The 27,070-nt window shown below is 37.8% G+C and overlaps 1 protein-coding gene across 1 annotated transcript; it reads right to left on the bottom strand.

The window, feature by feature from the left end:
• Window positions 1-804: 804 nt before the first annotated feature.
• Window positions 805-3,238, bottom strand: LOC6043484 (phosphoenolpyruvate carboxykinase [GTP]). Its single transcript, XM_001859327.2, has 3 exons — window positions 2,955-3,238; window positions 2,300-2,894; window positions 805-2,231 (listed from the first exon to the last, which is right to left on the bottom strand). Exons 1-3 carry the CDS (start codon window positions 2,981-2,983, stop codon window positions 912-914), a joined length of 1,944 nt encoding a protein of 647 aa, XP_001859368.2. The 5' UTR covers window positions 2,984-3,238; the 3' UTR covers window positions 805-911.
• Window positions 3,239-27,070: the final 23,832 nt, after the last annotated feature.

Raw genomic sequence — 27,070 nt, 5'->3', positions numbered from 1 at the left:
ATACATTGTTCCTCTTGTCCCAACGGGTTGTTCTTCTTGCCCCACTAGTTGAGTAGAACGTACGGAAAATCAAAAATTTTAAATTCATTTTTTCCATTAAAAAACAGGATTCTACCAAAGTCTCAGTCAAGAACTGGAATAAGATGATTATACAAAATCCGACAGATTTTTTAACGTTTTTAATGGGTTATAACGGACATTTCTTTAGCTTGTTTCACTTGCCCCACTTTCCCCTACACAATCCAAAAATGACAAATCCAATATTAAAAGATTACCCCAAAACCAGCAATTTTATAAGCCTTTTCAATATTGTTGATACCTGGATATTGTTGATACCTGAAAAAATCGAATTTAAGTTTAAGCAACCAAATTCATAGAAAATGGAATCAAAAATTTGTGGGTCTCGTGGCGCAGGGGTAGCGGCTTCGGCTGCCGATCCCGATGATGCTATGAGACGCGGGTTCGATTCCCGCCTTATCCACTGAGCTTCTATCGGATGGTGAAGTAAAACGTCGGTCCCGTTTTCTCCTGTCTCGTCAGAGGCGCTGGAGCAGAAATCCCACGTTAGAGGAAGGCCATGCCCCGGGGGGCGTAGTGCCAATAGTTTCGTTTCGGAATCAAAAATGAAGTACGAAGTTCAACTTGTATGCTTCGCCATTAAAACTACACCTCATCATTGATTATATGGAGACGCATGGTTCTTTTCATAATTTGCCCGTGCAAACAAGTGAATAAGAATTACTTTTGAGGAAACAAGGAAATTTTCCCAATTTTGAAATATCTTTCAATTGATGAAACTGAAAATTTAATTTTAAAGTTTTATTGATAATAAATGCCTCAGTTATTTTTACATCTTGAGTCCTCTTAATCTACAAACTACATCACTACTGCATAATCATAAAAAAATAAATTCACATCTGCACAACGCGCTCCTTGAGCTCAGCCAGCTGCTGGGCGATCTCCTGAGGCAAATCGCACGGCAACTGGTTGTCGTAGTACTGCTTGATCTCCTCAACTTCACGCAACCAAAAGTCCTTCGGAATGGAAAACAGTTCTTCTTCGTCCACGGGGCAGGTAAGTCCATCAAAGTTCAGGGCACCGGCCGACGGGATACGACCAATGGCGGTCTCCTGGAAGCAGTCATGTTCGTCCACTCGCTGCAGGATCCAGTCCAGAACGCGGGTATTTTCGCCAAATCCGGGCCACAGGAACTTGCCGTTGGCACCCTTGCGGAACCAGTTGACGTGGAAGATCTTGGGCATGTGACCTCCGACCTTGTTGGCGCGTTCTTCCATGCTCAGCCAGTGCTTCAGGTAGTCACCGAAGTTGTACCCGAAGAAGGGACGCATCGCGAACGGATCGTTCATGATCATCTTGCCCTTGTGCTCTGCAGCTGCGGTTGTCTCGCTGCGCATGGCCGATCCGATGAAGACTCCGTGGGACCACGAGTTGGCTTCGTAGACGAGGGGGACACCTTCTGGACGACGACCTCCGAAGAGGATGGCGGAGATTGGGACTCCCTCGTTGTCTTCCCAGGCCGGGTCGATGATGGGGCATTGGCTGGCAGGGGCACAGAATCGAGAGTTGGGGTGAGCTGCTGGGGTCTTGGAGACTCCCATCTTCCATGGCTGGCCCAACCAGTCGGTGATTTCAACGGAGGGGTCAATTTCCTTTTCCATGCCTTCCCAGAAGACACCACCGTCCGAGGTGGCGGCCACATTGGTGAAGATCGTGTTCTTGTAGCAGGTCTCCATGGCGTTCGGGTTAGTTTCCGATGAGGTACCGGGGGCTACGCCGAAGAATCCGTTCTCCGGGTTGATCGCACGCAGCTGACCCTTCGAGTCGAACTTCATCCACGCGATGTCGTCTCCAACGCACTCCATCTTGTATCCGGGCAGAGTCGGGGTCATCATGGCCAGGTTTGTCTTTCCGCAGGCGGATGGGAAGGCGGCGGCAATGTACTTCTTCACACCGTTGGGATCGGTGACGCCCAAGATCAGCATGTGCTCGGCGAGCCAACCTTCGCGCTGGGCAATGGTGCTTCCGATACGCAGAGCGAAGCACTTCTTGCCAAGCAGCGAGTTACCACCGTAGCCGGATCCGTACGAGACGATTTCGTTGTTGGCCGGTTTGTGCAGGATGATGACACGCTCTGGATCGCAGGGCCACGAGGGCATGGTGATTTTTCCGCTGGCCGGATTACCCACAGAGTGGAGACACTTGATAAAGTCCTGTTGGTAGGAGAAGAAAGTGTCGGTAAGTTGGAGTTCGAGAATCAACCGCTGATTATGTAACTTACCGAATTGTCAGCCAGCTTCTCCAGCACTTCCTGTCCCATGCGGGTCATGATGCGCATCGAACAGACGACGTACGCCGAATCGGTAACTTCAATTCCAAACTTGGACAATGGGGAATTGATCGGTCCCATCGCGAACGGTACCACGTACATGGTGCGTCCCTTCATGCAGCCCGGGAATCGGGAACGGATCGCCGTCTGGTAGTCATCGGGCGAGATCCAGTTGCCCAGAGATCCCTGGATGCCTTCCTTCGGCGTGGGAATAGCCTGCTCGCGACGCTCGGTACAGATGAACGTCTTCGACTCGACACGGGCCACGTCAGCCGGGTTGGTACGGGCCAGCCAGCAGTTCTCGTACTTGGGCAGTGGCTCGATCGTTCCAAGAGCTTGAAGGGTGTTCAACAGCGTGGTAGCTTCCTGATCGCCACCATCGACGATGTGGATACGATCCGGTTGGCACATGGCCACGGACTCCTCCACAAAGGTACGGATCTTCGCCGACAGCTGGGACACATGGCCGTTGACGATCGGGGTTCCGCGGACCTGGTTGTCGACCACAGAACGAAGCTTGGGAGAGCAGCCAAATGCGGTTGGCAGCCTGGGAGAGAATCCGGTTTTACAATTCTGTTACTTTCGCGAATTTTTTTTGCATACTTACTTAGTAACTTGTTCAAAAACCTGAGGCATTTTGCTTAGTTAGTATTTTTTACTTTTTTGGTGAAATTTTTAAGCTTTTTTGTATATTTTTTTTTTGATTTTATATTTTTTTCGCACAGTCGGTTACTTTTTAAGGGGGCTCGTCAGCACTTGTCGAAACTAACTTATTTCCCGTTTATAGTAATTGTCACACTTGATTTTCAAAAGGGAACACTCGCTTGCGTAAACGCTCGCTGTTTTCATTTCACTCGGTTGAATTGAAACTGATACTCGTCCCGGCGTGGTGCAGGTCCTTTTATAAGGCTGATCAGAACGGCCCAGAACGGCCGATGGTCAGAATGTTCTGGCGCGAAGAGGACAGCAAGCCGTTTATCACTGTACTCTTGCGCTGATTGGCTGCTGACCTCGGCCGAAGATCTGCGAAGCTCCGTTCGTGGACGTTATCAATCCGTACTCTCTGTTTTTTTTTTATTTGCGAAAAAGAAGCGTTGTTCAATATTTTGGTGTTTTTTTTTGGCAAAAATGTTTACGAAAAAAAACAAGCAAAAAACTGTTAGGCAAAATTAAAAATAGCTTTTCAAAAACTTAAAAAGATATTGAGTGAATTACACAACTCGACATTTTGGAAGTTGATGTCAGTAAACGCCTAAGTTTCGTCAAGGTATGATAGATTTGGGCTCCCCAAATACGCTCCAATTGAAAGAATTAAATTAATGTGAATTTCATGCCAATAAATAAAATAATAAATTTGGGAGCAAATTCTATGGAATTATCTTTAGCAACCATGCGCACTCACGTTTATCAAAAATAAGGGGATGCGCATGGTTGCTTTTTTTGCATGGTTGCTTATATGAGGGAACGCATGGTTGTTTAACATGATTCCATAGGTTTCACACCCAAATTTACATTTTTTTTATTATAACAACTTTAAAAATGTCGAGTTGTGTTATCAATTAAGATTCCCTCTTAAACATTAGATACTGAAATAGATATGTTACTATGCCTTTATGTAATAATTTTTAAGAAAATTATATATTTTTTGAAGGATCTTTTGAACAACAATATTTGGATGGAAATTTCCATTATTTCTTGACTTTTTACGACTAATAAAAAATGTGCTTACGTTTTCAGTCTGGCGATAGAGGTAGTAGGGTTCAGAATAATTGTTATTGCTAATAATTTGAAAAAAAGATAAAAAATAGCTAAAATAAAGGCTGATTCGACTGAAACCAGACAACTGTTTTGCCGACTCAACTTAAATTTTCAACAGGGTTGCGGAGTCGGGTAGCTTTCAAATTGACTCCAGCTTACTGAAGATTTGATGGCTGCGACTTCAAAACCCTAATTTTCATACGGACGTAAATTAATCCATCGATTTATGGGGTTATCAGTATCTCCGTACACCATTCACTCACCAATTTAAATTTTAACTTGAATGAAATTTACTGTAAATTATAAATTGCTTTTATATCTCATATTTACGGCAATTTCTATAATAATTCATTGCTTTCATTTGATTAAAAACCTTGTATTCACCCAAAAAATCACATCCATTTAGATTTTTTATAATATTTGTCTAAGTTGTCGATATTGTATGGCGAATTCTCTTCTTTGGCAATTGCGAAAGTAACCTCAAAAATGCTCGTTCTTAAAATTAAAAGCTCCATAACGGTGGGTTTGCAGAAATTTAAGCTTGACTCTACCGTCTCTAGCAGTGATAGTTAAGTGCGGAAACGGTACGACCTGCGAATTTAATCTACGGGGTCACAACCCATCGTGTCCCGCAATCTTGGATTCAGACAAGAACAACAAACTGGAAACTGAGTGAAAAAAGAACGTCGCGATGGACTGATTTATGTTTTAAATGCGTAAATTATTTTTTTGTGATAGACACATTGTGTGTTGTAAAAAGAAAACTTGCTGGGTAATGCTTGGGTTATCACCTTGTTTTGCGAATTTTCGGTTGACTCTTTACAAGTTCTGGGTTACAGGATTACAAAAAAAAAAGTTTAATGTATACCCCGAACGGATTGTTAAATATATTTTAGTAGATTTGCTTAGAAATAAAAAAGCAGATACTCCTATCAAAAAGTTCCGAGACTGCTGACAAAAATGTCACTTCAATTTAGATTCCTCAACGAAACAGAAATAATCTAAACTAAAACGAACAATGGACCGCAAAATAACCACACCAGAATGTAACCAATTTGTAGGTCTCTCTGAAAACTCTCCACTTTGCCAGTTCACCTCCATGCAGTTGATTGATTAATTTTCAATTGTACAAACTCTCTCTCTCTCTCACTCTCATCCTGTAGCATTGTAGAATGGAAAAACTTTTCCACCTCCCTGGCACTTCCGGTGTGACAACCCCCAACCCCGCCCTCCCTCGCTGTGACTGATTCGTTTTGTGTGCTTTTTATTTTTCACCGGAAGCATGTAAGCGTCCCACGGCGTCTTTTTCAGGGGGGTAGTATTTTTTGAGAAATAGCAAGAAAACTGTCATATACATATGAAAGTGTGGAACATCCCCGTTCATTTGCGGGGCGAACGAAAATCTTTGGTCGGGAAAAATCAAAGTTATCCTCATTTGAAGTTTTTGAACTTTTTTCCTATGGGGCCAAATTTCGTCTATTTCAATTTAGTATTGTTATAAGTCTACATGGGCATGATTTATGGTTCAGATCATATGATTTCTTATGGGAAATGATGCAAGGAACATTTTTCCTGAAGCACGCAACGTGATTGAAAATAAGGGAAAAAAGTTATAAAGGTTTGATTGAAAATTTGGGAGATTTTCTGATAAAATTGTACTCCCCCCTTTCCCAAAAACCACAATGTTTTTGATATTCAGATCATTATTTCGATGAATTCTTTTTTGAGAAATGTTTCTGGACTTATTGAGTATATAAATCACTACAGAAAAGTGTAATTGGCTGGGTTTAAGCTCAACTGTATGTCACATTTATGAATTTTGGATTTCACCGAATCAACATGTTTTTGTGTGTTTTGGTTATAAAATGTACCGTTTACATTAAATTTTCACTTTGTTTTGTGAGTACATGGTCCACATGATATGTTTTGTATCTAATTGAGACATGCAGTGTAAATACAATCACAGGGTTTCTATTTCTATGCCTTTTGTTAATTTGTATTTCCATTTGGGCTATATTATTTGTATTGAAACTACAGAGTTGAACTTGCAATTACTGGTAATAACATAAATATTGCGTGAAAATCATTAAAAAGTTTAAATGTATGTAAATCTATTAATTTAATCTCAATTAATTGAGCTTAACATACTAAACAAGTCTGGCATCCAAATTTGAAACAACGAACAATACAACAATTAAATTGTTTTGCTAAAAAACACAAAAATAATTGATCACAGTGGCAGTGCGTGGCCGAATGGTTACGCTGTCCGCTTTGTAAGCGGATGATTCTGGGTTCGATTCCCATCTGCTCCAACCTTCCATCGGATGAGGAAGTAAAATGTCGGTCCCGGCCTTGGTTGTTGTTAGGCCGTTAAGTCATTCCAGGTGTAGGAGTCGTCTCCATGCCATAAGTACAAACAACACACCAAACCAAGCCTACTCCGGTGGAATCGCTGGCGGCGGTTAAACTCGCAATCCAAAGGTCGTCAGTTCAAACACTGGGGTAGAAAGTTCCTTGGAGTAGAAAGAGGTTTGGGTGCTCTCCCCATTCAAGCCTTCGGACACCTAGGTTCGAGCAGAAACTTGCAATAGAGACCACAAAAGACCTGGGGTCGTTAATGTGGATGGTTTGATTTGATTTTGATTTACAATATTATCACCTGACCTCAATATAAGTACAAGATCTCTTGTAAGGTTTTAATAAGACTAATACAAATGTGAAAATCTAATGGAAACGGTACATTTTTTTTTTTTTTTTTTTGGGAGGGTGATCCAGCCGCACATCGTTGATGTCGAAACCTCTAAACTGGGCCCTCGTCCTGTCACGTCCGTCAGTAGTCTTGTCGTACATTACAACTAGAATCAGATCTGCCAATGAATTAGTACACTTCGACCAAATAAACACTGACGCTGTATGGATCTGACTCTAGAATAAATGCACAGTTGTGTGTTATTCATAAGTCCAAAATGTTCAATTATTCATATAAGTCCAAATATTCATTTGCGGATAACTACCTAACATGAATTGAATACAAGATTTAAAGCAACCTATCCGAAAGCTACTCTTATCTCAAATCCCCGACATTTTAATTATTAACCAAAAAAAAACGTTTCTTTTAAAACCTGTCTGGCTTCTTTTAAAAAAAAAACTAAAAAAAATAACAGTTGATATTTTACAAGTCGTGAATTGAAAAAGAGACGACCATTTGTTCGTCAGAATTCCAGTAGATCCTCGATTCGCAACAATGGTTGATACAATCATAATCCGACAACCGTTAGTTCAACAGATCAACGAATTTAGTCCGATATCATTTCACTATTGATTGATCGAGACTCTATGGAAATTTTGACAAATCAGAATGGTTTTTATGCTACTTGAATGAAGATCACCGATTCTGATAGAATTACTAAATTCACTGTTACTAATTTTGTCCCTAAATAACTAAAGGCAAAGTATAAAAAGTTGATATTTATAGTTAAAATCCTAAATTCTACAAACACTATTTTTTAAAACCCGCATCCTAACCTGACACCCACATTAAGATAGGGAAAAATCACATATGTAGCGGTTCATTGTACAAATGTGATATTTCCACTATCAGAGAACCTCCTTGTCTCGATGACAGCTTACCGGCCATCGATTAAGCCCTGAGACTACGCCAAAGTGGGTTCTCGCAGCATGAAGTGGTGTCCATGTGTAAAAATGGAAGCTTCAGCAATATACTGAACACTTCGATTTTAATTCCACATCGAATCAAATCATACTCTTTGCCAAACAAGCATCAAACCTATGACACTCATTATGACAAAGCCCAGGGATCTAATGGAAACGGTACATTTTATAACAAAAACAAACAAATATATGTTGATTCGGTTGAAATCCAAAATTCATAAAAGTGGCTTACAGTTGAGCTTAAACCCAGCCAATTATACTTTTCTGTAGTGATTTATATACTCAATGGGCCCAGAAACATTTCTCAAAAAAGAATTCATCGAAATAATGATCTGAATATCAAAAACATTGCGGTTTTTGGGAAGGAGGTGTGCAATTTTATCAGAAAATCTCCCAAATTTCCAACAAAACCTTTATAACTTTTTTCCCTTATTTTCAATCACTTTGCGTGCTTCAGGAAAAATGTTCCTTGCATCATTTCCCATAAGAAATCATATGATCTGAACCATAAATCATGCCCATGTAGACTTATAACAATACTAAATTGAAATAGACGAAATTTGGCCCCATAGGAAAAAAGTTCAAAAACTTCAAATGAGGATAACTTTGATTTTTCCCGACCAAAGATTTTCGTTCGCCCCGCAAATGAACGGGGATGTTCCACACTTTCATATGTATATGACAGTTTTCTTGCTATTTCTCAAAAAATACTACCCCCCTGAAAAAGACGCCGTGGTCCGGCATACGAATGAACTTTTCATTCTGTGTTGAAACTTTATTTGCAATCGTTGGAAAAATTGCTACATGTTAGGTTGTTTAAAAGTTTGTCGATTATTTGTTTCATCATTTGTGGAATATTTTGTAGTTTAAGTTTAATGTTGGATTGCAACTGGACCATTGCCGATATTCTCATAAGAACTTCATATTAAAACGTAACTTAATTCACCGTAAGATTGGTCATGCCTTTCTAAGATTTAAATAGTTTTTTTGCCTTCCTCACCTCAATGAGAAAAGGCTATAAAAGCACTCAAAATTAAACTTTTTAATTTGATATCTTAGAACCATCTTCATGAACAAACATCGACTCGATGTTGATCAAAATAATTGCACTCGATTATCTCGGGACTGGCAGAACCCATTTTGTCCGTTTTTGGCCTCATTCGATCCGTCTTTTTCGCGTTGGAAAGATATTTTCTGAAATGTAGAACAAGACGGGTTTTATTACAAAAACCACTTTTTTACAATCTTACGAAACATAGTCTAAATCAGTGGTTCTCACCCTGGGGGTACCACGAGCGGTCGTGGGGGTACCGGAAGACAAACCCCATAGTGGTGACTGTTTGAAAAATACCCCAAACAAAATATTTGAGAGAAAAACCAACAAACTGATTTGTAGCAAACAAATTAACGCAATATATTTTTTCAGCAAAGTATTTAATTCTCTCTGTTTTTATTTTGTATGATACTTTGATTTCTAATGCCCAAAAAAAGCTATTTTGTATTACATATTGATTTCTTCCTTGAGATGGTGAATGACGAGCGAATTGGCAACTTTTGATTCTCAGACATTTTTGAAAAATATATTTGAGCTGAATAAAAAAAATGTTTTTGCTCACTAAAAAATTTTATGAATTTGAATAAAAGCACACTTTTTGCGATTCATGCATAATTTTGTTTTTAATTTGTTTCGCCAAACTGCCATCTTTTAAAACAATTCGAAAAGTTGGTTTCTTAAATATTGGTTTGGCAAAAATGAAAAAAAAAGAAAGTTTTTTTTGCCTTCCTCACCTCACTGAGGAAAGGCTTTAAAATCACTCGAAAAATGAACTTCTTAAAAAGGTCTCGTAGACCCACCTTCACGTATACATATCGACTCAGAATCAAATTCTGAGCAAATGTCTGTGTGAGTGGATGGACGTAGTTTTATTTGTATTTAGGTAACACAATTAAGAACAGTCCAGACTTGATTATCCGAAGTTTTATTGGCTGAAGGTTTGTATGGGAGTATGTAGCGTCGTGATTCGAATTCCCGGACGCTTCGAAACCCGGACACTTCAACTTGTTTTATCAATTATTTTTATATAAGTTCGCATTATGAATGTCAAAACTGTGTAATTTGATGAATTCCAACATCAACTTTCATTTAAAGTTTGTATGAACGCTGTAGTTAATGCCAAAACAATAAAATAAAATTATAAGTTTACCAAAAATGCGAAACATTTCAACGGAAATATTTCATAGGCGTCCGAAGCACCGGGAAAGCAAAGCAGAAATTTATGTTATTGATTTTCTTAAATTCTAGCCACTTTTTATATAAACTATCGATTGTTTTGATGTTAACAGCTTATTTGAGACCTAAAGAATGCCATTCACTAACATTTCAGTCCAAATTTGTGCGATTCATAAGCAAAATCGAGTGTCCGGAATTCGAAGCAAAAGTGTCCGGATTTCGAATCAGCTTTTGACAGTGTCCGGGATTCGAAGCACAACAAGTTATTTTAATTTTCAAATTCTGATGAAAAATTGTTAGAAAAGACATATTTTGCATGCATTCTCTAAAAACTGACTGTTTATACTAAATCCTGATTATATTTCTACATTTCCAACTTATTACATGATTTTTGTCAGCTATAACAAAAATAATATGGTACTAAGTGTTACAAAATTTTATCTTTGAAATTATGGCCACCATTGAAAAGTGAGAATTTAGATATGTTATGAAGGAGCTTTTAAGTCAAGAAAGAACCTATTTTAAAATTTTATTTTTAATGAAAACTAATATGTTTTTTTTAAACAAATAATAATATCTGGACTTGGCCCACCCATGTGGATCAATCGGACCGCGCACTGGACTTACTTACTTACTTACTTACTTGCCGGTTCGAATCCCGCGGCGGGCGCTCTACAAATTCTAAGTGTAAATATGGGTATCCGGCGTAGGGTGGGTCAAGATGGCAAAAGTTGGGCTATTCCGGAAAGGCGGGCAAACAACCATAGTTTAACATCCACAGAAGCTGCCCTGCAAGTTTCAGCCGATTTGGTTCAGATTCCTGGTCGATTTGAAATTTGTATAGAAATTCGAACTCAAGTGTATGGGGAAAACGACTATTTTTACCTTTTGTTCTCCCACCGGTTCAAAATTCAACCAAAATCTTTTCTGTGCTGCACATTCATAGATTTGTATATGAGGAACAACTTTGTAGAACATTGCACAATTATTTGAACAAAACTGACTTTGTAATAAGTGGATTAAGTGATATTAACATAATTTTAATTTTCAAAACGGCCATAATGAAAAGTCTGCACTTTGATCAGAAATAATTTGACAACTAGCATGTTTTGGTCCAGTTAGTGCTTGAGAAATGACTGACTGGTGGGAATCGGCATCTTTTCGGCGTCATTTTTTTTAGGAAAGCCGTGTTCCAGCGTCGTCGCTCCGTGCCTTACTCAAACATTTAGGAGCCTAGGGCGGCGAAGTCCTTGTAGTTAAAAAGAAGACACTAGTGGTTGGTACTAGCAATAGTGACCGACAGTTATAAAGTCAACTTCGTTTCATAACATCTTGACGATCAGTCAGGAGAAAGTATCTGTTCAATGAAGAAAAAACGAGGTTTTTGCATGATATTTGGAAAAATATGAATTCCATTTTTCATGTTACAAAAAAAGAACAACGTAGGACTTTTCATCAAAATTATCAAACAAAACACTCGTGGCCTGTATCTCAGTAACGAAGGTTGTTGTTTATTTTATTAACGTGACTTTAACCTAGAGAGGTCATTCGTCACTTAGTAACGAAGGAATTGATCAAAAATTTTGAAAGAAGAAGGCAGAATTTCCTAAACAATTGATTTTATGTATAAAAAATCTCTGTCTCAAAAATTCATAGCAATCGTCCGTAAAACACTATTGATCTTAAGTTTGCCCTTTAGTTCGAGTAAAAGATATGAAAAAAAATGATGGGAGAAAAAATCTATGCAATGTAAATTCAATTTAAAAACGTTACTTAATCCACAATTAGGTGGTTGGTGCCTTCCTCACATTTTGAGTGAAATGCTAGGTAATATCTGAGATCCGGCCTCCACAAAGTTCATAAATAACACTTAAGTGCTTATAACTTTTGATAGGGTCGTCAGATCTTCAATCTACTGAACTCGTTGGAAAGGTCTTTTGATTACCTATCCAACGACAGTTCGCATGATAGATCCGGACAACGTTTTCATCGAAATATATGAGATCCGGACTCTAAAAAGTTCATAAATAACACTTAAGTGCTTATAACTTTTGATAGGGTTGTCAGATCTTCAATCTTTTGAACTCGTTGAAAAGGTCTTTTAAATACCTTTCTCAAAATGTATAACATGACGAGGTTTCTTACAAAAACCACCCTTTTTAAAATCTTCCAGACTTTTGTTAAATTCGTTTTTTTAGCATAACTTTTGAAGTACTTAACTTAACTTTATCATTTTCAATAGCGACTTATGGGACCCCAAGACGGATCAAATGAGACTAAAACGGTCCAAATCGGATCAGCCAGTGCCGAGATAACTCAGTGCAAATTTTTTTGATCAACATCCCACCACACACACAGACATTTGCTCAAAATTTGATTCTGAGTCGATATGTATACATGAAGGTGGGTCTAGGAGGTCAAATTAAGAATTTCGTTTTTCGAGTGATTTTATAGCCTTTCCTCAGTAAGGTGAGGAAGGCAAATAGATAAAAATATTTCCAAATTTAAGGCATTATGAGTAGCTCAAATTTGTAATAAATAGCTCTTAAAAATCATGGTTCAAAAATTGTTCAATGGCAATTTAAACAAATATTTTTTCAGAAAATCGTTGTCTAACGATTTTTTTTGCAGTTTTAAATTTAGTATAATCAAGAACAGCACAGTACAACGTACATGTTTTCAGACATCTTAAAAAAATTAAATTATTCGCTCTACAGCATTGCCTTGGCGTTCCCGATTACGGGATTCCTACTCGAAACTAGGTGTCAAAAGGCTTGATTGTTGAGGCAATTGCAAACCTCTTTTTACACCTAAGTTTCCATCCACCCCGGGATTCGAACTGAAGACCTTTGGGTTGTTAGTCCAACTGCCTACAAGCGACTCCACCGGGACAGGACCCAGACATCTCTTGAAACTAATTAAAACTTTTAATAAATATTACATTTAAATCCTTAAAAAAACATTAGAACAATCAAAAATATTCTGAAATTTGGAACGTAACCAACTCATGAATTCAAAAAAAATCATGTAATACTGGGATACTAAGGGAAGGGGTACCAGCAGCTAAAGTAAAACGAATAGGGGTAACTAGGCAAGAAAAGGTTGAGAACCGCTGGATGGTTCTACTTATCCAAACATGCCGGTCTTTATTCAAAATCCGTTCAGCCAGTCCGGAGATAATCGAGTGACAATTATTTGTCCACATCCTACACCGAACTTGATTCTGTGGCGATAGGAGGTCAAATTAAGATGTACATTTTTCCTTTTCAAACTATCGGAGAACAAACAAAAAAAAAGTTCAACATATTTTTTCAATTAGTTTTTTGTTAATATGAACTAACTGTAACCACTGAATTGATTAAATTGATAAATTGTAATGGGTAACAGATTTCCTTCTACATAAACCAGTTCAGATTGATTAGGGAGAAAATTTGTACTGTTGTAGTCTCCAAATCAAATTATATCTTAAGTTAAGTCGATGAAAACGCTTCAACCGAAAATTATTACATTTCGCGGAAATTGATGAATTTCACCAATTGCACGCTGTCTGCAGTGGCAGTGCGTGACCGAATGGTTACGCTGTCCGCTTTGTAAGCGGATGATTCTGGGTTCGATTCCCATCTGCTGCAACCTTCCATCGGATGAGGAAGTAATATGTCGGTCCCGGCCTTGGTTGTTAGGCCGTTAAGTCATTCCAGGTGTAGGAGTCGTCACCATGCCATAAGTACAAACAACACACCAAACCAAGCCTGCTCCGGTGGAATCGCTGGCGGCGGTTGGACTCGCAATCCGAAGGTCGTCAGTTCAAACACTGGGGTGGAAGGTTCCTTGGAGTAGAAAAAGGTTTGGGTGCTCTCCCCATTCAAGCCTTCGGACTCCTAGGTTCGAGCAGAAACTTGCAATAGAGACCACAAAAGACCCGGGGGTCGTTAATGTGGATGGTTTGATTTGATTTGACGCTGTCTGCAATATCGGGAAAATTCATTAAACCTATTGGTTTTTTACAATAAGCTTTAATATTTTATAACAGAAGAAGTATAAACCAAAAAAATATGAATACAAAGAGACGAGTTGTTCCTTTTAATTCCGCTATATATAATATATAATATATAGCGGAATTAAAAGGAACAACTCGTCTCTTTGTATTCATAGCAATCCATTCTGCTAAAACGCTCAACCAAACCACAAAAAAATATCTTTTGCCAAAATTGAAGGAAGACTCTCATGAATGTTTTACTTTTGTTATTTAGATTTTCGTTCTAAATCAGGACGCAATAAAAAAAATCGTAAAAAAAAACATAATGATTCAGCCTGTTATTTTTCCCGGCAAACCCACTCTAATTGAGTTGAAATTCAGACTCTGGCCGACAGACGTGTTCCTCGAGTTCTGTGGTAAACAAATCTATCTACGCGAAACGCAACACGTGTTTGAATCAACACGCTTAAACCAGTTCAGGTGGATGTTCCTCAGTGAATCAATGGAACTGTTTTGAAAAGCATTTGTGTCAACCACGGGACTTTCCCCACGCCCCGGGTTGCACCAATGCACCCTCACAATTGCATCATTCAGTTCCGACTAGTAGACATTCAAAGAAGGAAAAAGCGCTCTATACGCTTAAAGCACTCGCGCGCACGCTCGCAATTCTGCGCGAAACTTACGTCAGCCGCGCGCGCTCGCGATTTACGCCACACCATCAAACCGTCAGCGTTCAACCAATCACGGCCTGTTGCCGGATGACGTGCCCCCGACGACGTGGTTTGTTTTTGTTTTGACCGCGCTGCACAGCGACCACACCACTATTGCTATTCGCGAGCGACGATGAAAGCGCCGAGCAAAAACAAGCAAAAAAAGGCCGAAGTAGACTGATTTACGGCCGACCTCGGCGGAGAAAGAGAGATAGATGGAGAGAATGAGCGAAAACAAAAACAAAAAAAAAAACTCACAAACAGAGGTTCGAGGAAGATTCGAACCCAGGTCCTGCCAGCTGATAGCCTGTGACCGTATTATTGTTTACATCTCGCAGCAAGATTCGCGCGAGCTGCTTAGCAACAAGTTCGAGCTTAAGCTTGGTCGCTCGGTTGAGCTTTGGCCTTTCAGGGGCACGCCAAGTTGTCCACGTTGCTGCCGAGAGGCAATCCCCCCTTTTTTTCTTGGCCGTTGTGCTGCTGTTTTGAAAACAGACTTGTGGAGGGTTCTTATCGTCTGTCGATTCGGCGACGGTTGCTCGGCTCGGTCGGTGGTTTATTTCTGGAACTCTGCTAGCTGTTTCGCGGTTAAGCGAGATTTAAGCCGGGGATTTTACGAGGGGCGGATCTGCTTCAAGTTGTGATGATTTGCAATTTTATGCTCTGTAGCTTTGTTATCTTTGGTTCGTAGTATTGTTTGTTTGCTATAAGTTTGATGTTTGCCACACAATTAGGTCGTTCGGCAAATTATATTTTCGAAAGTTTCCCGATTTTTTATACAGTTTCTTTTTATTTATGTTTTAAAATTTTCTTGCACATATTAAATATTACAAAAACATGTGTAAATTTATAACGTGTACATTGGAAGGTGTAATTTTACCTCAATTTAGACTGAAAAAGTGGCATTACAGAAGAATTTTTTTTTCAGATGGAAAATTTAACATTTTTTCTGACATAAAAAATGTACTCATTCCTGTTTAGAAAAAAATATGTTTCGGATCTTGTCAATTTGATCATTCCAGGTGTAGGAGTCGTCTCCCTAGAATTGGAACACAAAAAACTACCAAACCTGCTTTGGTTGAGTCGCTGATCGGTTGTTTTACTAGCAATCCAAAGGTCGCCTATTTAAATCCCGGGTTGGAAGGAAACTACGTGCATAAGAGGTTTGGTCAAATTCGGTGGCATTTTTTTTTACTTAACTTCTTTGTGTCGTCTGTTTTGTGCTATCTTGTGACAATGACCATTTAGTGCTTTTTGAGAAAATCGATTTTGATAGTGTCGAGCGTGCTAAAGCTGTAAAACTCGATCCTGAAACTAGTTGTTAACGATTTTGAAAAAAGTCATTTTTCTATAAAAAACATTTCTCGGGTATTAAAGGGTTAATCTTAACCAGAGCCGTACCTTGGGATCAAGGCGCCCTTGGCGAAGCATCAATTTGGCGCCCCTCCCAAATTTACAAGCATTTTGATAAATTGATATTAATTTTCAATGATTGCTTCAATATGAGTTTTGATTTTATAATTGCAAAATGGTTGAATTCAGAAAAGTTGTTTTATGTTTTATTTTTCAAATAATATGAGATAGGTTGAATTGAAAATTTATTATAGGAGTTAATGCTAAATTTATTTTTTCATAAAAAAAGGGGCGCTCAAGAGGCAGAAAGTTAAGAGTTCTAGAAGGGCTTCTCAAAATAAATACTCGTTAATGTTTGGACCGTTGTATGATGAAGTTTAAGTCATACCTCCTGAATAAGTGTCCATTTTCATGTTATTTTGGCTGTGAATCACAATCAGCCAAATTGTTCAACAAATATGGTCATATTTTGAGCTTCATTGAAATAGGAATTATTTTTAACATTAAAACGAACACCTTTCTTTTGAAATATTTACATTCTCGAGTTAACAAAAATGGAATTTGAGATATTTTCAGCTATTATTATCAACTTTTTTTTTCAAAATACTAAAGTTTTGAAATTGGAAAACTGTTGTAAGTTTTCACCAATAAGATCAACATTATTTGCAATGCTGTTAATCGTTGAATCAACGTCATCGATGTCGATGATCGTTGATTTAAACGTAATCGTAATCGCAGCCATCGTTGATTTAATCGTCAACGTCAACGGAGTCGTTGATTTAAACGGCGTTGATCAACGCGTTGATTATCGATAATCAACGAGTTGATCAACGGCGTTCTTTTATAGTTTTCTAGAGTTTTATGAGGAAAGAACGATTTTTTCATAAATGTTTTGATTGGGAAACATTCTCAAATTGATGTGGCATGGTTGTTGGGGGATCCGGGTGTACCAAGAGGACCGAAGTGACCGGATTTTAAACGTCATTTAAGCCTTAGCTAATTGCTGGTCACTTCCATCTCCACTTTGGTTCCCAAGTCCAACCAGGATTTTCTTATGTAAATGACACCGAGGACGGACAATTGGGAACCGAGATATGGTCGGATTTTCACCGGAATTATTGTTCCGGCGGGTTCATCGACACAATTTGGTTTTCTATGATACAATACTGAATTGACCACATGACCCATGTTCCAAAACCCAGATTAAGATTGGCCAAGATGTCAAACTTCGCGACAGACCGGAGTAGCCTACTGTTATTGATCAATGAGTAAACAAAATATTTATGACCTACTGCGATTGGTTTTCGGCACCACGCGAAAGATTTATCTCTTGGGATTCCATCGAAACTCATTGATCACCAACAGTAGGCTACTCCAGTCTGTCACGAAGTTTGACATCTTGGCCAATCTTAATATGGGTTCTGGAACATGGGTCATGTGGTCAATTCAGTATTGTATCGGGACCATCCATAAACCACGTGGACACTTTAGGGGGGGGGTATGGCGATTGTCCACGCTCCATACAAAAAAGTTTTTTTATATGGACAATTGTCCACGAGGGGGTTGAGATTTCCAAAAAAGTGTCCACGTGGTTTATGGATGGTCCCATCATAGAAAAACAAATTGTGTCGATGAACCCGCCGGAACAATAATTCCGGTGAAAATCCGACCATATCTCGGTTCCCAATTTCCGTTCTCGGTGTCATTTACATAAGAAAATCCTGGTTGGACTTGGGAACCAAAGTGGAGATGGATGCGGCCAGCAATTAGCTAAGGCTTAAATGACGTTTAAAATCCGGTCACTTCGGTCCTCTTGGTAAACCCAGATCCTCCAACAACCATGCTGCATCAATTTGAGAATGTTTCCCAATCAAAACATTTATGAAAAAATCGTTCTTTCCTCATAAAACTCTAGAAAACTATAAAAGAACGCCGTTGATCAACTCGTTGATTATCGATAATCAACGCGTTGATCAACGCCGTTTAAATCAACGACTCCGTTGACGTTGACGATTAAATCAACGATGGCTGCGATTACGATTACGTTTAAATCAACGATCATCGACATCGATGATATAAACGCCGTTGATTTCAACGATTAACAGCATTGATTATTTGCTCAAGAAATAAATGTTTTTCAGAGCACATCACTTTTTCAAATTTAGCTTAACCGGTGTTGTTTACTTTTTAAATCGTCTTATAAGCTTTGGTAATGGAAAACAATTTTATTTTTTCAGTTAAAACCAAAAATAAATATTTTATCAAAGTTTTGAAACATGTGTACTATACGCCAAAAATATTTTGCTAGAATATAAAATTTAATTTAACGAATTTAAAGCAAAATAATATTTTTTTACCTTTTTTTGGTTAGAGTCGAGGGACATAAACTTCAAACAATATTTTCAAAGGCCTAAATTAATGTTGACGAGATTTTGTTCTGCGGCTACATGTTGAAAAATTCTAGAGTTTTTTTTTAAAGGTCCAATAAACCAAATTTTCTGTTTTTTTTTTGTGTTTTTTAATACCCCTGACTCAAGGCAGTCTCAAAAACTGAAAATTTGGTTTAATGGACCGCTCAAAAAAAAAAAAAAAAAAAACTCCAGAATTATACTTAGATGACCTTGTGATTTTTTGAACTAAGCTTGCTGGGATTCCTATCTAGATAGAATAAGAGAGCACACGGGCATCAAATCATTATTATTTTTTCAAATTTTGATGAAGAATTTTTTCGCTGTAATTAACGAATTGAATTCCAAAGCCAAATCAGCTGATTATTGTAGGAATTAGGGAAAGTTCTTTTCTTATACAATCAAATTAATACTAGATCAGATTGAATTATGCAGGCTTAACAAAAAAATTAGCTAAAAAGTTATAACAAAATTAATCACGATTGAGCAATTAATTCTGTACATTTATCTCAAAAATAAATTTAAAAATAAAACAAAAACCTGCTATCATTATCGATTTTATGAAATCTGAGAAAATATTACTTAAGTATGAATTTTCTAAAACACTTCAGTGGAAATATTCATACAATTGAATTTGGCTCTCCTTAATATTTTTTTTTATATTTTAACCCAAACTATTTAGTTAATAGTAATTCTGTTTTAAAATTCGACGCCCTTGCTGTTTAAAATATCTAATGAAAATGTTATAGCTGACATGAAAATTTTGCACAATCGTCGAATTCAGCGCACCCCAAGGGCCAACCTCTAGGTACCAAAAACCTGTTTTCTGCTTGTGAAGCAGGGTGTCATATTTGTTGGGCACCCTAATGTCACAATTCGTCGCCGTCGTACTAACTTGTTATACGTACATTTGGGGCCAAATTGAGTTGAAAACTTCATTTTGTGCAGCTCACAATGCCTCATCTTTTGACCTTCACAGGCCCCCAAAATTCGATTTGAATCCAGAGAAATGATAAAAACCAAAAAAGCTCCGTTCATTTTTGTCACTTTTCATATGAAAGAAGTTCCAATCTTGTCGTGCTTTCTTGACACAGCCTGAAAATTGATGTGCGACAATGGAGCATTTCTATTCGAGTAGTTTTTGCTTTTTTCTACAATGTATTTCTTATGGAGCGAACTGTCAAAAACTGCTCGACTGCGGGTGCTCCATTGGCTGAAGGGATTTTAGGTTAGTACGCGTTTACGCGTAACTCGGGACTCCGGCAACCAAATTCAACCAAACTTGCAATGCACAGAATGGTCAACCAAACAAAACGTGTTTGCTATTGTTTACATCGTGCGCTCTCGTTTTTGTTTATTCAAGGTCAAACATCAAGACGCGTTTGTTGTGGATTGCGGTATCCGCGAAACGGAACAATTTAATAAAATCGGTTTAATGCATCTTGTAGGGTTTGTCGAGTTTAATATAACGTCATCATAAAACTCATTTTCAACGAAAATGATCTAGGCCACAAGACAGCACACAAAAGACGATGTCTCAAAAATTGTGGATTTTCGAATTTTCCAAACAAGTGTCCACATATCAAATCACCTGTTTTTTGAAGTGCTCTAATAATCCTGTTTTTCTCTTTATTTATTTATTTAACTTTTCATTTTCATATATATTCATTTAGTAAACAATAATACTGAGTCCAATCCAATAACAATCGGTGATATTTGTACAATTTGCTCTAAAATTTCAAAATATTCTTTCATATTCTATGATTGCCATGCTTATTGTATCAGAGGTATTGCAGTTGCAATGTATCATTACAATTTCAACATGCCAAGAACACAGATGGCGAATGGGTGAACCTATATAAACCTTGGATAAATGCAAATTTATACGATCGTCAACAATGAACAGTTATCGTTTACTAGGCTTGGTTCTTGTTCTAGTACCCGTTGCCCTAGCAAACCCATGGGCCGGAGGATGTGTGCAACTTTATCATCGTAAAACCGGAGACTTTCTGGTAACCTCACTTTTCACCCATGACAAAGACCGACGCCATCTCGGTCTAGCGGGAGCGGCTGATCTTTGGCTAATCTCGGCCGACCCAGATCTTAAAGGATACTACCGCATCAAAGACAAACAGCGGGGTGAGGAGTTGTTCGAGTCGGTGCAGAACTACAAAGGCCATTACGTGTTCGTTTGGATTCCAAAAACGGTTATCAACGACGGAGGCGCATCCTGGGCAATAACGGGTGCTGGTGATGGGTACTATATTTTTAAAAACAAAAAGTTCAATCATTGTTTGTGGTCCAAAGGCAAGGGTGACTGGGTGGGGGCTTATGAAGGATGTGACCATTCGGAATATCAGTGGAAAATCACCCGGATCGCTTGTTAATTTTTTATTAACTTTAGCATTTGGAGGAAGCCCCACCCCTCACCCGGAATAATAATCCAACACGGGAGATACCATGTCTTCACCTACTGATGAGTGTGTTTGGGCATTAGTGGTCCTGCCTAAGTCCACGAATCGCTCGTTAAATTATAATTAAAAAAGCCTTAGCTCCTCTTTTAAAATTAAACAAATAAAACATTTTCAAAATTTCAAAACAGACAACATAGAAAAACAAGTTTTCTAAAAATCTAACTTAGTTCTGGGTGACATCCCGTGTCAGCCTGACACATTTAACGAGAAGATAATGCCTTGTTGAGAGCTTGTTGTGTTGTTTGTCTTGTCTTTCTTTTGACCCAAAGCCACTTAAGGCAGGACAACATTCTTGAGTAGTGTGCTGATTCAATAAAAATGTGGGTTATATTTGGAATGTGAAGCTTTTAAAACTTTAAGCTTCAAATATCAAAGTTCTTCACAAAAGATGATACGATCATCCTTCTAACATCAGCCGTCAGAAAAAAGTGATCAGGCAAAAGTCATCACAGCACAGGTTCGACCACCAATAACCTGTTTTTATATTGCTCGTCCAAGATCGACCAGTCGAGCTCGACAAAAAGGACATCGAACTTCCTCTGGATTTGATAACTGCGACGAATTACGAAACCTGAACATTTATTAACACTATCAATCACTTAGTGTGTCAGGTTCACCGAAGAGTCAAAGCCAAAACTCGGAACCGGAAATAGATGATTTAACTGAACTGATGAATTCGGATTCGACTAGTGCTCAGTTGGGATCCCTTCCAGAAGCCCTTGAACTGAAAAGACACAACTGGCGATAGAAATTCATTGGACTTTCAACCGGAGCCATACAGGCTGTTGACCACTGATAAGAAAACGCTTTGTTTACCTTCCTGTCTGTTGGGTCCAAACTATAGTGAACTTTATGTAACGCCAACAACCTAGTATCAAAAGTCGCGCAGCCTTGACGGCAAATGTTGAACTTTGTCCGAAACGGTTGAACGTTTGGACAAAACCTTGAATCTACGCGCCACCAGCACCAGCGATCCAGGGCTGACTTCATTAAGCCAGAATCTTACATCATCTGGTTAACCAGATGGTTTCAATGCAATTGAGAGCTTCCCGCGCCGCGCATTGCCAATCTGAGCGCCCATCACGCGGCCAGCGTATGGTTCTAGGGGTGTCTCACTCACGCGGAATATTCCAAGGCGCAAACTAGGTCGATCCGAGCGGACCTAGAACGGTTTGCTTTTGAGCAACCACGAATCCAGTTCAATCCGAATACTCCCACTACTTTCCAGTAGACGGCTGCTGGTGTATAGTGCTCTAATACAATTCAACTACCACCATAATAAACGGGCATGATAATGCTGGCTGGTCAGTCATACATGTAGTACAGCAATACCCCTCGTGACAAACGCGCCGGACTTTGGACTAACGCTCACCCCTCGATTAGTCGACCGAAGTTGCTAGTTTCATAGTTTTCAATGAAAGTTGTTCCGGCGTTGATCAAGCGGTTCTAGGTAGAGGCTACGGAATGAAACAAAAAAGTTTTTACAGATGAATGTAAGATTTATTCTTCGATTTATTATTTATTACACCAAAATAATTTATGCAACAAGATAAAACAAATATATTTATATAAATTCATTTAAAAAATTACACGTAAAATTAAATTAAAAAAGATCGATTTGAAAATAAAACCCGCAGTATAGAAGACATTACCAGTTATTAATTTATTTTCGAAAGTTTTTTTTTGAAGATTTGGAATTATTTTTCATTTGATTATATGTTATTCTGTTTTCTTTAGTAAAAATTGATTGTATTTTTAAGATTTTAACAGTGTCGTTAAACCACCGAATGGCAAACGCTTTCAATAAACTTAATTGTTAACACACTTGAGTTGTGCATTGAGACTTGTAGTTATAATTTAAACCAACAATATTGCTAATATTTCATAAATAAAATTATGCTTATACTGTTTTTTATGTACTATTGTTGATTCAGAAATTTATTTAAAATATCGTTTTCCCCTAAAATCAATCAAAACAAACTCAAAGTTATGATTTTCTCGCAGGCTACTATACAGCAACGAGTCCCCCACAATCTCCAGTCTACTTTTCGCGTGGTCACTGTTGCCGATGGGCTCGCCCGTAATCTGTTTGTAAACAAGTTCCAAACTCGCCTCGAATCGACTCGAATGGAAATTAAAATGGAACTTGGCCTTTGCTGACACGGTTATCTGCACAGCTCGCGAATCCGGAACGCTGAACTTGAAGGACTCGGCCTGCTGCCTGGCGCGCGAAAATATAAACTTGCTCTGTCAAAACAGGGAAGACACGTTTACGAAATTAATATTTAAAATCTCTGGTCAATCTGTCAATCTCAATCAATTAAGCTCAAATAGCAAACGGATATAGTTGCGGATTAATCTGTTTTAAGGACGTTTAAATATTTTTATTAAAGCATCCTAAATTTCTAATTTGGTAAATTTTGGAAAAAAACTGAATAAGATTTGACAATTGGGTACTAAAGCCCTATGTAAATTTTTATGTACAACGGTAAAAAACACGATTCAATACCATTTCTGATCACTTTTTTTTCATTTTAATGCAAAACATTTTTTTGACAGGACAACATTTTTTCTATGGATCAACTATGGTCCCCTTGGAACGAGCTGTCAAGTAGGAGCTTTTCTGTCAAGAAGGACCGCGAGGTTAATTTTTCAAAATTGATTTAAAAATCCATTTTAAACTCTTTGTGGTCGTACAAAGGGTCATTGTACTCAGAAAAGTAAGCTTTATCGCTGTAAACAATAATATCAGCAATCTAAGCTTCATTTTAGGACCCAATTAAAGGATTATAGGTTAACATATTGTTGGAGTGACCAATTTAGCACTATAGTTATTTTTTAATGTGCTATTTTCTATCAATGGAATTTAATATCTTTGTTCTATTCAAATTGAACTAAATTTGTCTGTTTTTAAATTTTAATTAAATAGGTTTAAAAAATCATCTGAAAAGCGTTTTTCTCGAAATTTAAACATGTTAACGGAAACATGAAATCAAATTGAGTTGTGAACGTTTTTCGCTCATCAGTAATTGATTTTTGGTACATTTTAACTCAATGTAGGCACCAAAGTTTTCAAAATTTACCGATGCAAACCACGCACAGACCATAATTATCTTATCTTGTATGGACTGTTGAAACGAAGACCGAAAAGGAACGACGAAGAAAAAAAACAAACAATTTGAAAGAGAACGAGACAACACAGTGCGTTCGGTGCGAACGAGACAGAACGAAAACACATCGACGATCGGATGATTTCGGGGTGTTGTCTGTTGTTTCACCTCGACGAACCGGCTAGAACCGGCTCCGGAACGACGACGCGGTTCGGGGCGTGCGATGGCAAAAAAAAAAAAATGGGGCCCATAGCAACAGGCGAGCACATTTTCAACCAGGTTGACTGCGGCGGCGATGACGGCGACGCCGATGGAGAAATGTTGTATCAAAACAGAAATGGCATTGAAAAACCGGGTTTAAATTAATACCAACTTGGTGTGGCGGCAGCAGCAGCGTGACACACCGGTTTTCTGAAGCTGAGCGACTTGAGTTTGCTGTTGTTTGGGATTTTATACACGCGAGTTTCGCCGGTTGGATTGACTTAATAACTTTGCTTTGGAGAGGACGAAAATCATAATTATAGGAAATAGTTTTGACAAAATTGCTAATTTCTAATGTCAAACCTGGTACGTGACTTTAGTCAAATTGTCGAGTTCATTGGCTCTCGAAAACCTGACTTTTCATCCTCAATGTTAGTAAAAATTTACAATTTCTTTCTTAACTTAACAATTGTCTTTTTATGAATTGTATTTATATTAATTTTGTTCATATATTTTAAAACTATTGGTCTACAAGTTTCCTCTTTTATTGCTTTAATTTTTTCAAAAGCACTAATCTAATTTCGTTCTTCATATTATTGGAAGTTTCAGGCTTAGTCTACTACCATAAATCATTTTGTTTAGCCTATTTTGCGTTTTTTATTCACGGAGTGAATAAAAAAATGAAATTGTCTCAGAAACACGAATATGATAAAATTATCACCGGAAAATTTGATCTAAGGGGTCCCCCGAGCAAAAATTTACAATCAAAAAATTCACTGAAAGTAAAAGTGTCCTAAACTGCCTTACCCAAAGCGTCTCAGATGATAGTCCCAGATGTCCTCTATAAGCTGCATGTCGAACCGAGTTGATATCTGAATAGAACACTTTTTGATTTGAGTTTTAAAATTATGCTATTTTTTCACTAAAATGCCAATAACTCCCTTTAGATTTAATCAACTGGGATGCTTCTTCCTGCATTTTGTTGCATTTTTCAAGCTCTTTCAGATGCATTTTGAATTTTGTAATTAAATTGAATTTTGCCAAAGTAATAGCCTTTTTAAGATTGTTGACGTTTTTGAACCTTCAAACTTTGTGTCCTGATTTGCCCCACATCCCGTTGACCTCGAGTGCTCATATTTTGGCCAGATGCTAGTTTTATATGTACAAACAACCCCTGGAATTTCAGGCAGATTGCTGTGGTCGATGCGAGATGGGTATGCTTTACCCGTGGACTCGCTCTTAAAATTAGTTCTTCATAGTCACTCTTTGCGGAAAATTAAATTTCCAATCCGAATATGCAATAATATCTAATTTTGGGATAGGTTTTGATATCATACGAGACATGTTTCGAAAAAAAGTGAAAAATTTCGTGACATTGAAACTCCGGAATGTTTTTTTTTTGCATATTGTCAAGATTTGAGTTGCTATTGCTTTCAATTTGTATTAAACAAAGTTGTAGGCCCTTTTCGTAGTGTATTTTAAACATTGTTCTGATTGAAAATTTGTTTACCTTCTTACATTAATATCCTCCATACATTTTTTGAATGCAGCTCTTAAGACATTATTGGCAATGCTTTTTTTTACAATTTGCATATAGGTTTATTTAAACAGTCCAGACTCGATTATCCGAAGTTGCGATAATCCGTAGTTTGATTATCCAAAGGTTTGTATGGGACTTCGGATAATCAAATCTGAAGACATCATTGGCTAAGTATTTTTTTAACAATTTGCATATAGGTTTACAGCAATTCCCCACGAAAACAGCATGATTCGAAAAAAGTTCTCCGATCGGGCTCAAAATTTTACTGAGGGTTCCCTGGCCAAAATAATTAGATCCGTATTTATTTGTTTGGCATACCGTGTTAGGGTGGTCCGAAAATTTTTCAAAAAATTATATCTCCGCGCCATTAAGTCTCATTTTCCCGAGCAGGAGTAAATAACACGGGAATACCAAATTTTGGTATTACTTGGGCAAATAACAGCGACCAAAATGTGCCCTTGGTTGCCCAGTAATAGATGGTAAAATACCACGAAATCATACCAAAATCTTGTATGTATAAGGGCACAACAATACCAAATCATGTTATTCCAAGGGTAAAATAATACCTCAAAATAAAACCATTTCAATACCAAGTTGAGGTCTTCTGAATTTTTGAACATTGCTTGAATACCAAAACTTGGTATTGCCATGGTTTTATTTTTAGGTATTCCCGCGCCCTTGGAAAATCATATTTTGGTATTTCTGTGGTCTTTCACATACATGATTTTGGTATGATTTCATGGTATTTTACCATCTATTACTGGGCAACCAAGAGCACATTATGGTCGCTGGTATTTGAACAAGTAATACCAAAATTTGGTATTTTCATACCATTTTAGTGCAGCAGTTGCAGTTAGTGAAAAAACGGAAATTATTCATATGCAACAGCCAAATCTACTCACCTGATGATTCCATGTTGTTATTAGTGATATTCTTCACCACATCGAATTCATTTGTCATTGATGAACGGCCTGTGCTTGAAGTTCTTGAAGCTTCTGAAAAATAACAAGATTGAAAAATAAGTATTATTAGAATGAAACTGAATTGAAATTCACCAAAATTCATTAATCTGTCGATTGACTCCTTTTTCAAAGTATTTGGTTATCCCGACTTAGAGATATTTCAACGTTTTTGAAAAAAATATTAGTGGGTATATTACACTAATTTTTAAAATCATCTTTAACATTTTTGAGTATCAAGTCATTTTAGCGCAAAATTAATTAACTCGTAAATTTTTTTTAACAAATTTCCCATAGTTTCAGAGAAAATTGATGAAACCTTTCAATATTCA

The sequence above is a fragment of the Culex quinquefasciatus genome, chromosome 3 (assembly GCF_015732765.1).
Source record: "Culex quinquefasciatus strain JHB chromosome 3, VPISU_Cqui_1.0_pri_paternal, whole genome shotgun sequence".
NCBI classification, from domain to species: Eukaryota; Metazoa; Arthropoda; class Insecta; order Diptera; family Culicidae; genus Culex; species Culex quinquefasciatus.
This window is presented reverse-complemented; position numbering and strand designations above follow the sequence as displayed.

Coding starts and splice junctions, on each gene's coding strand:
- LOC6043484 (XM_001859327.2), bottom strand. CDS start 2,983: ATGCCTCAGGTTTTTGAACAAGTTACTAA. Junction 2,895..2,954: donor GTTTTTGAACAAGTTACTAA/GTAAGTATGCAA, acceptor ATTCTCTCCCAG/GCTGCCAACCGCATTTGGCT. Junction 2,232..2,299: donor AGAAGCTGGCTGACAATTCG/GTAAGTTACATA, acceptor TCCTACCAACAG/GACTTTATCAAGTGTCTCCA.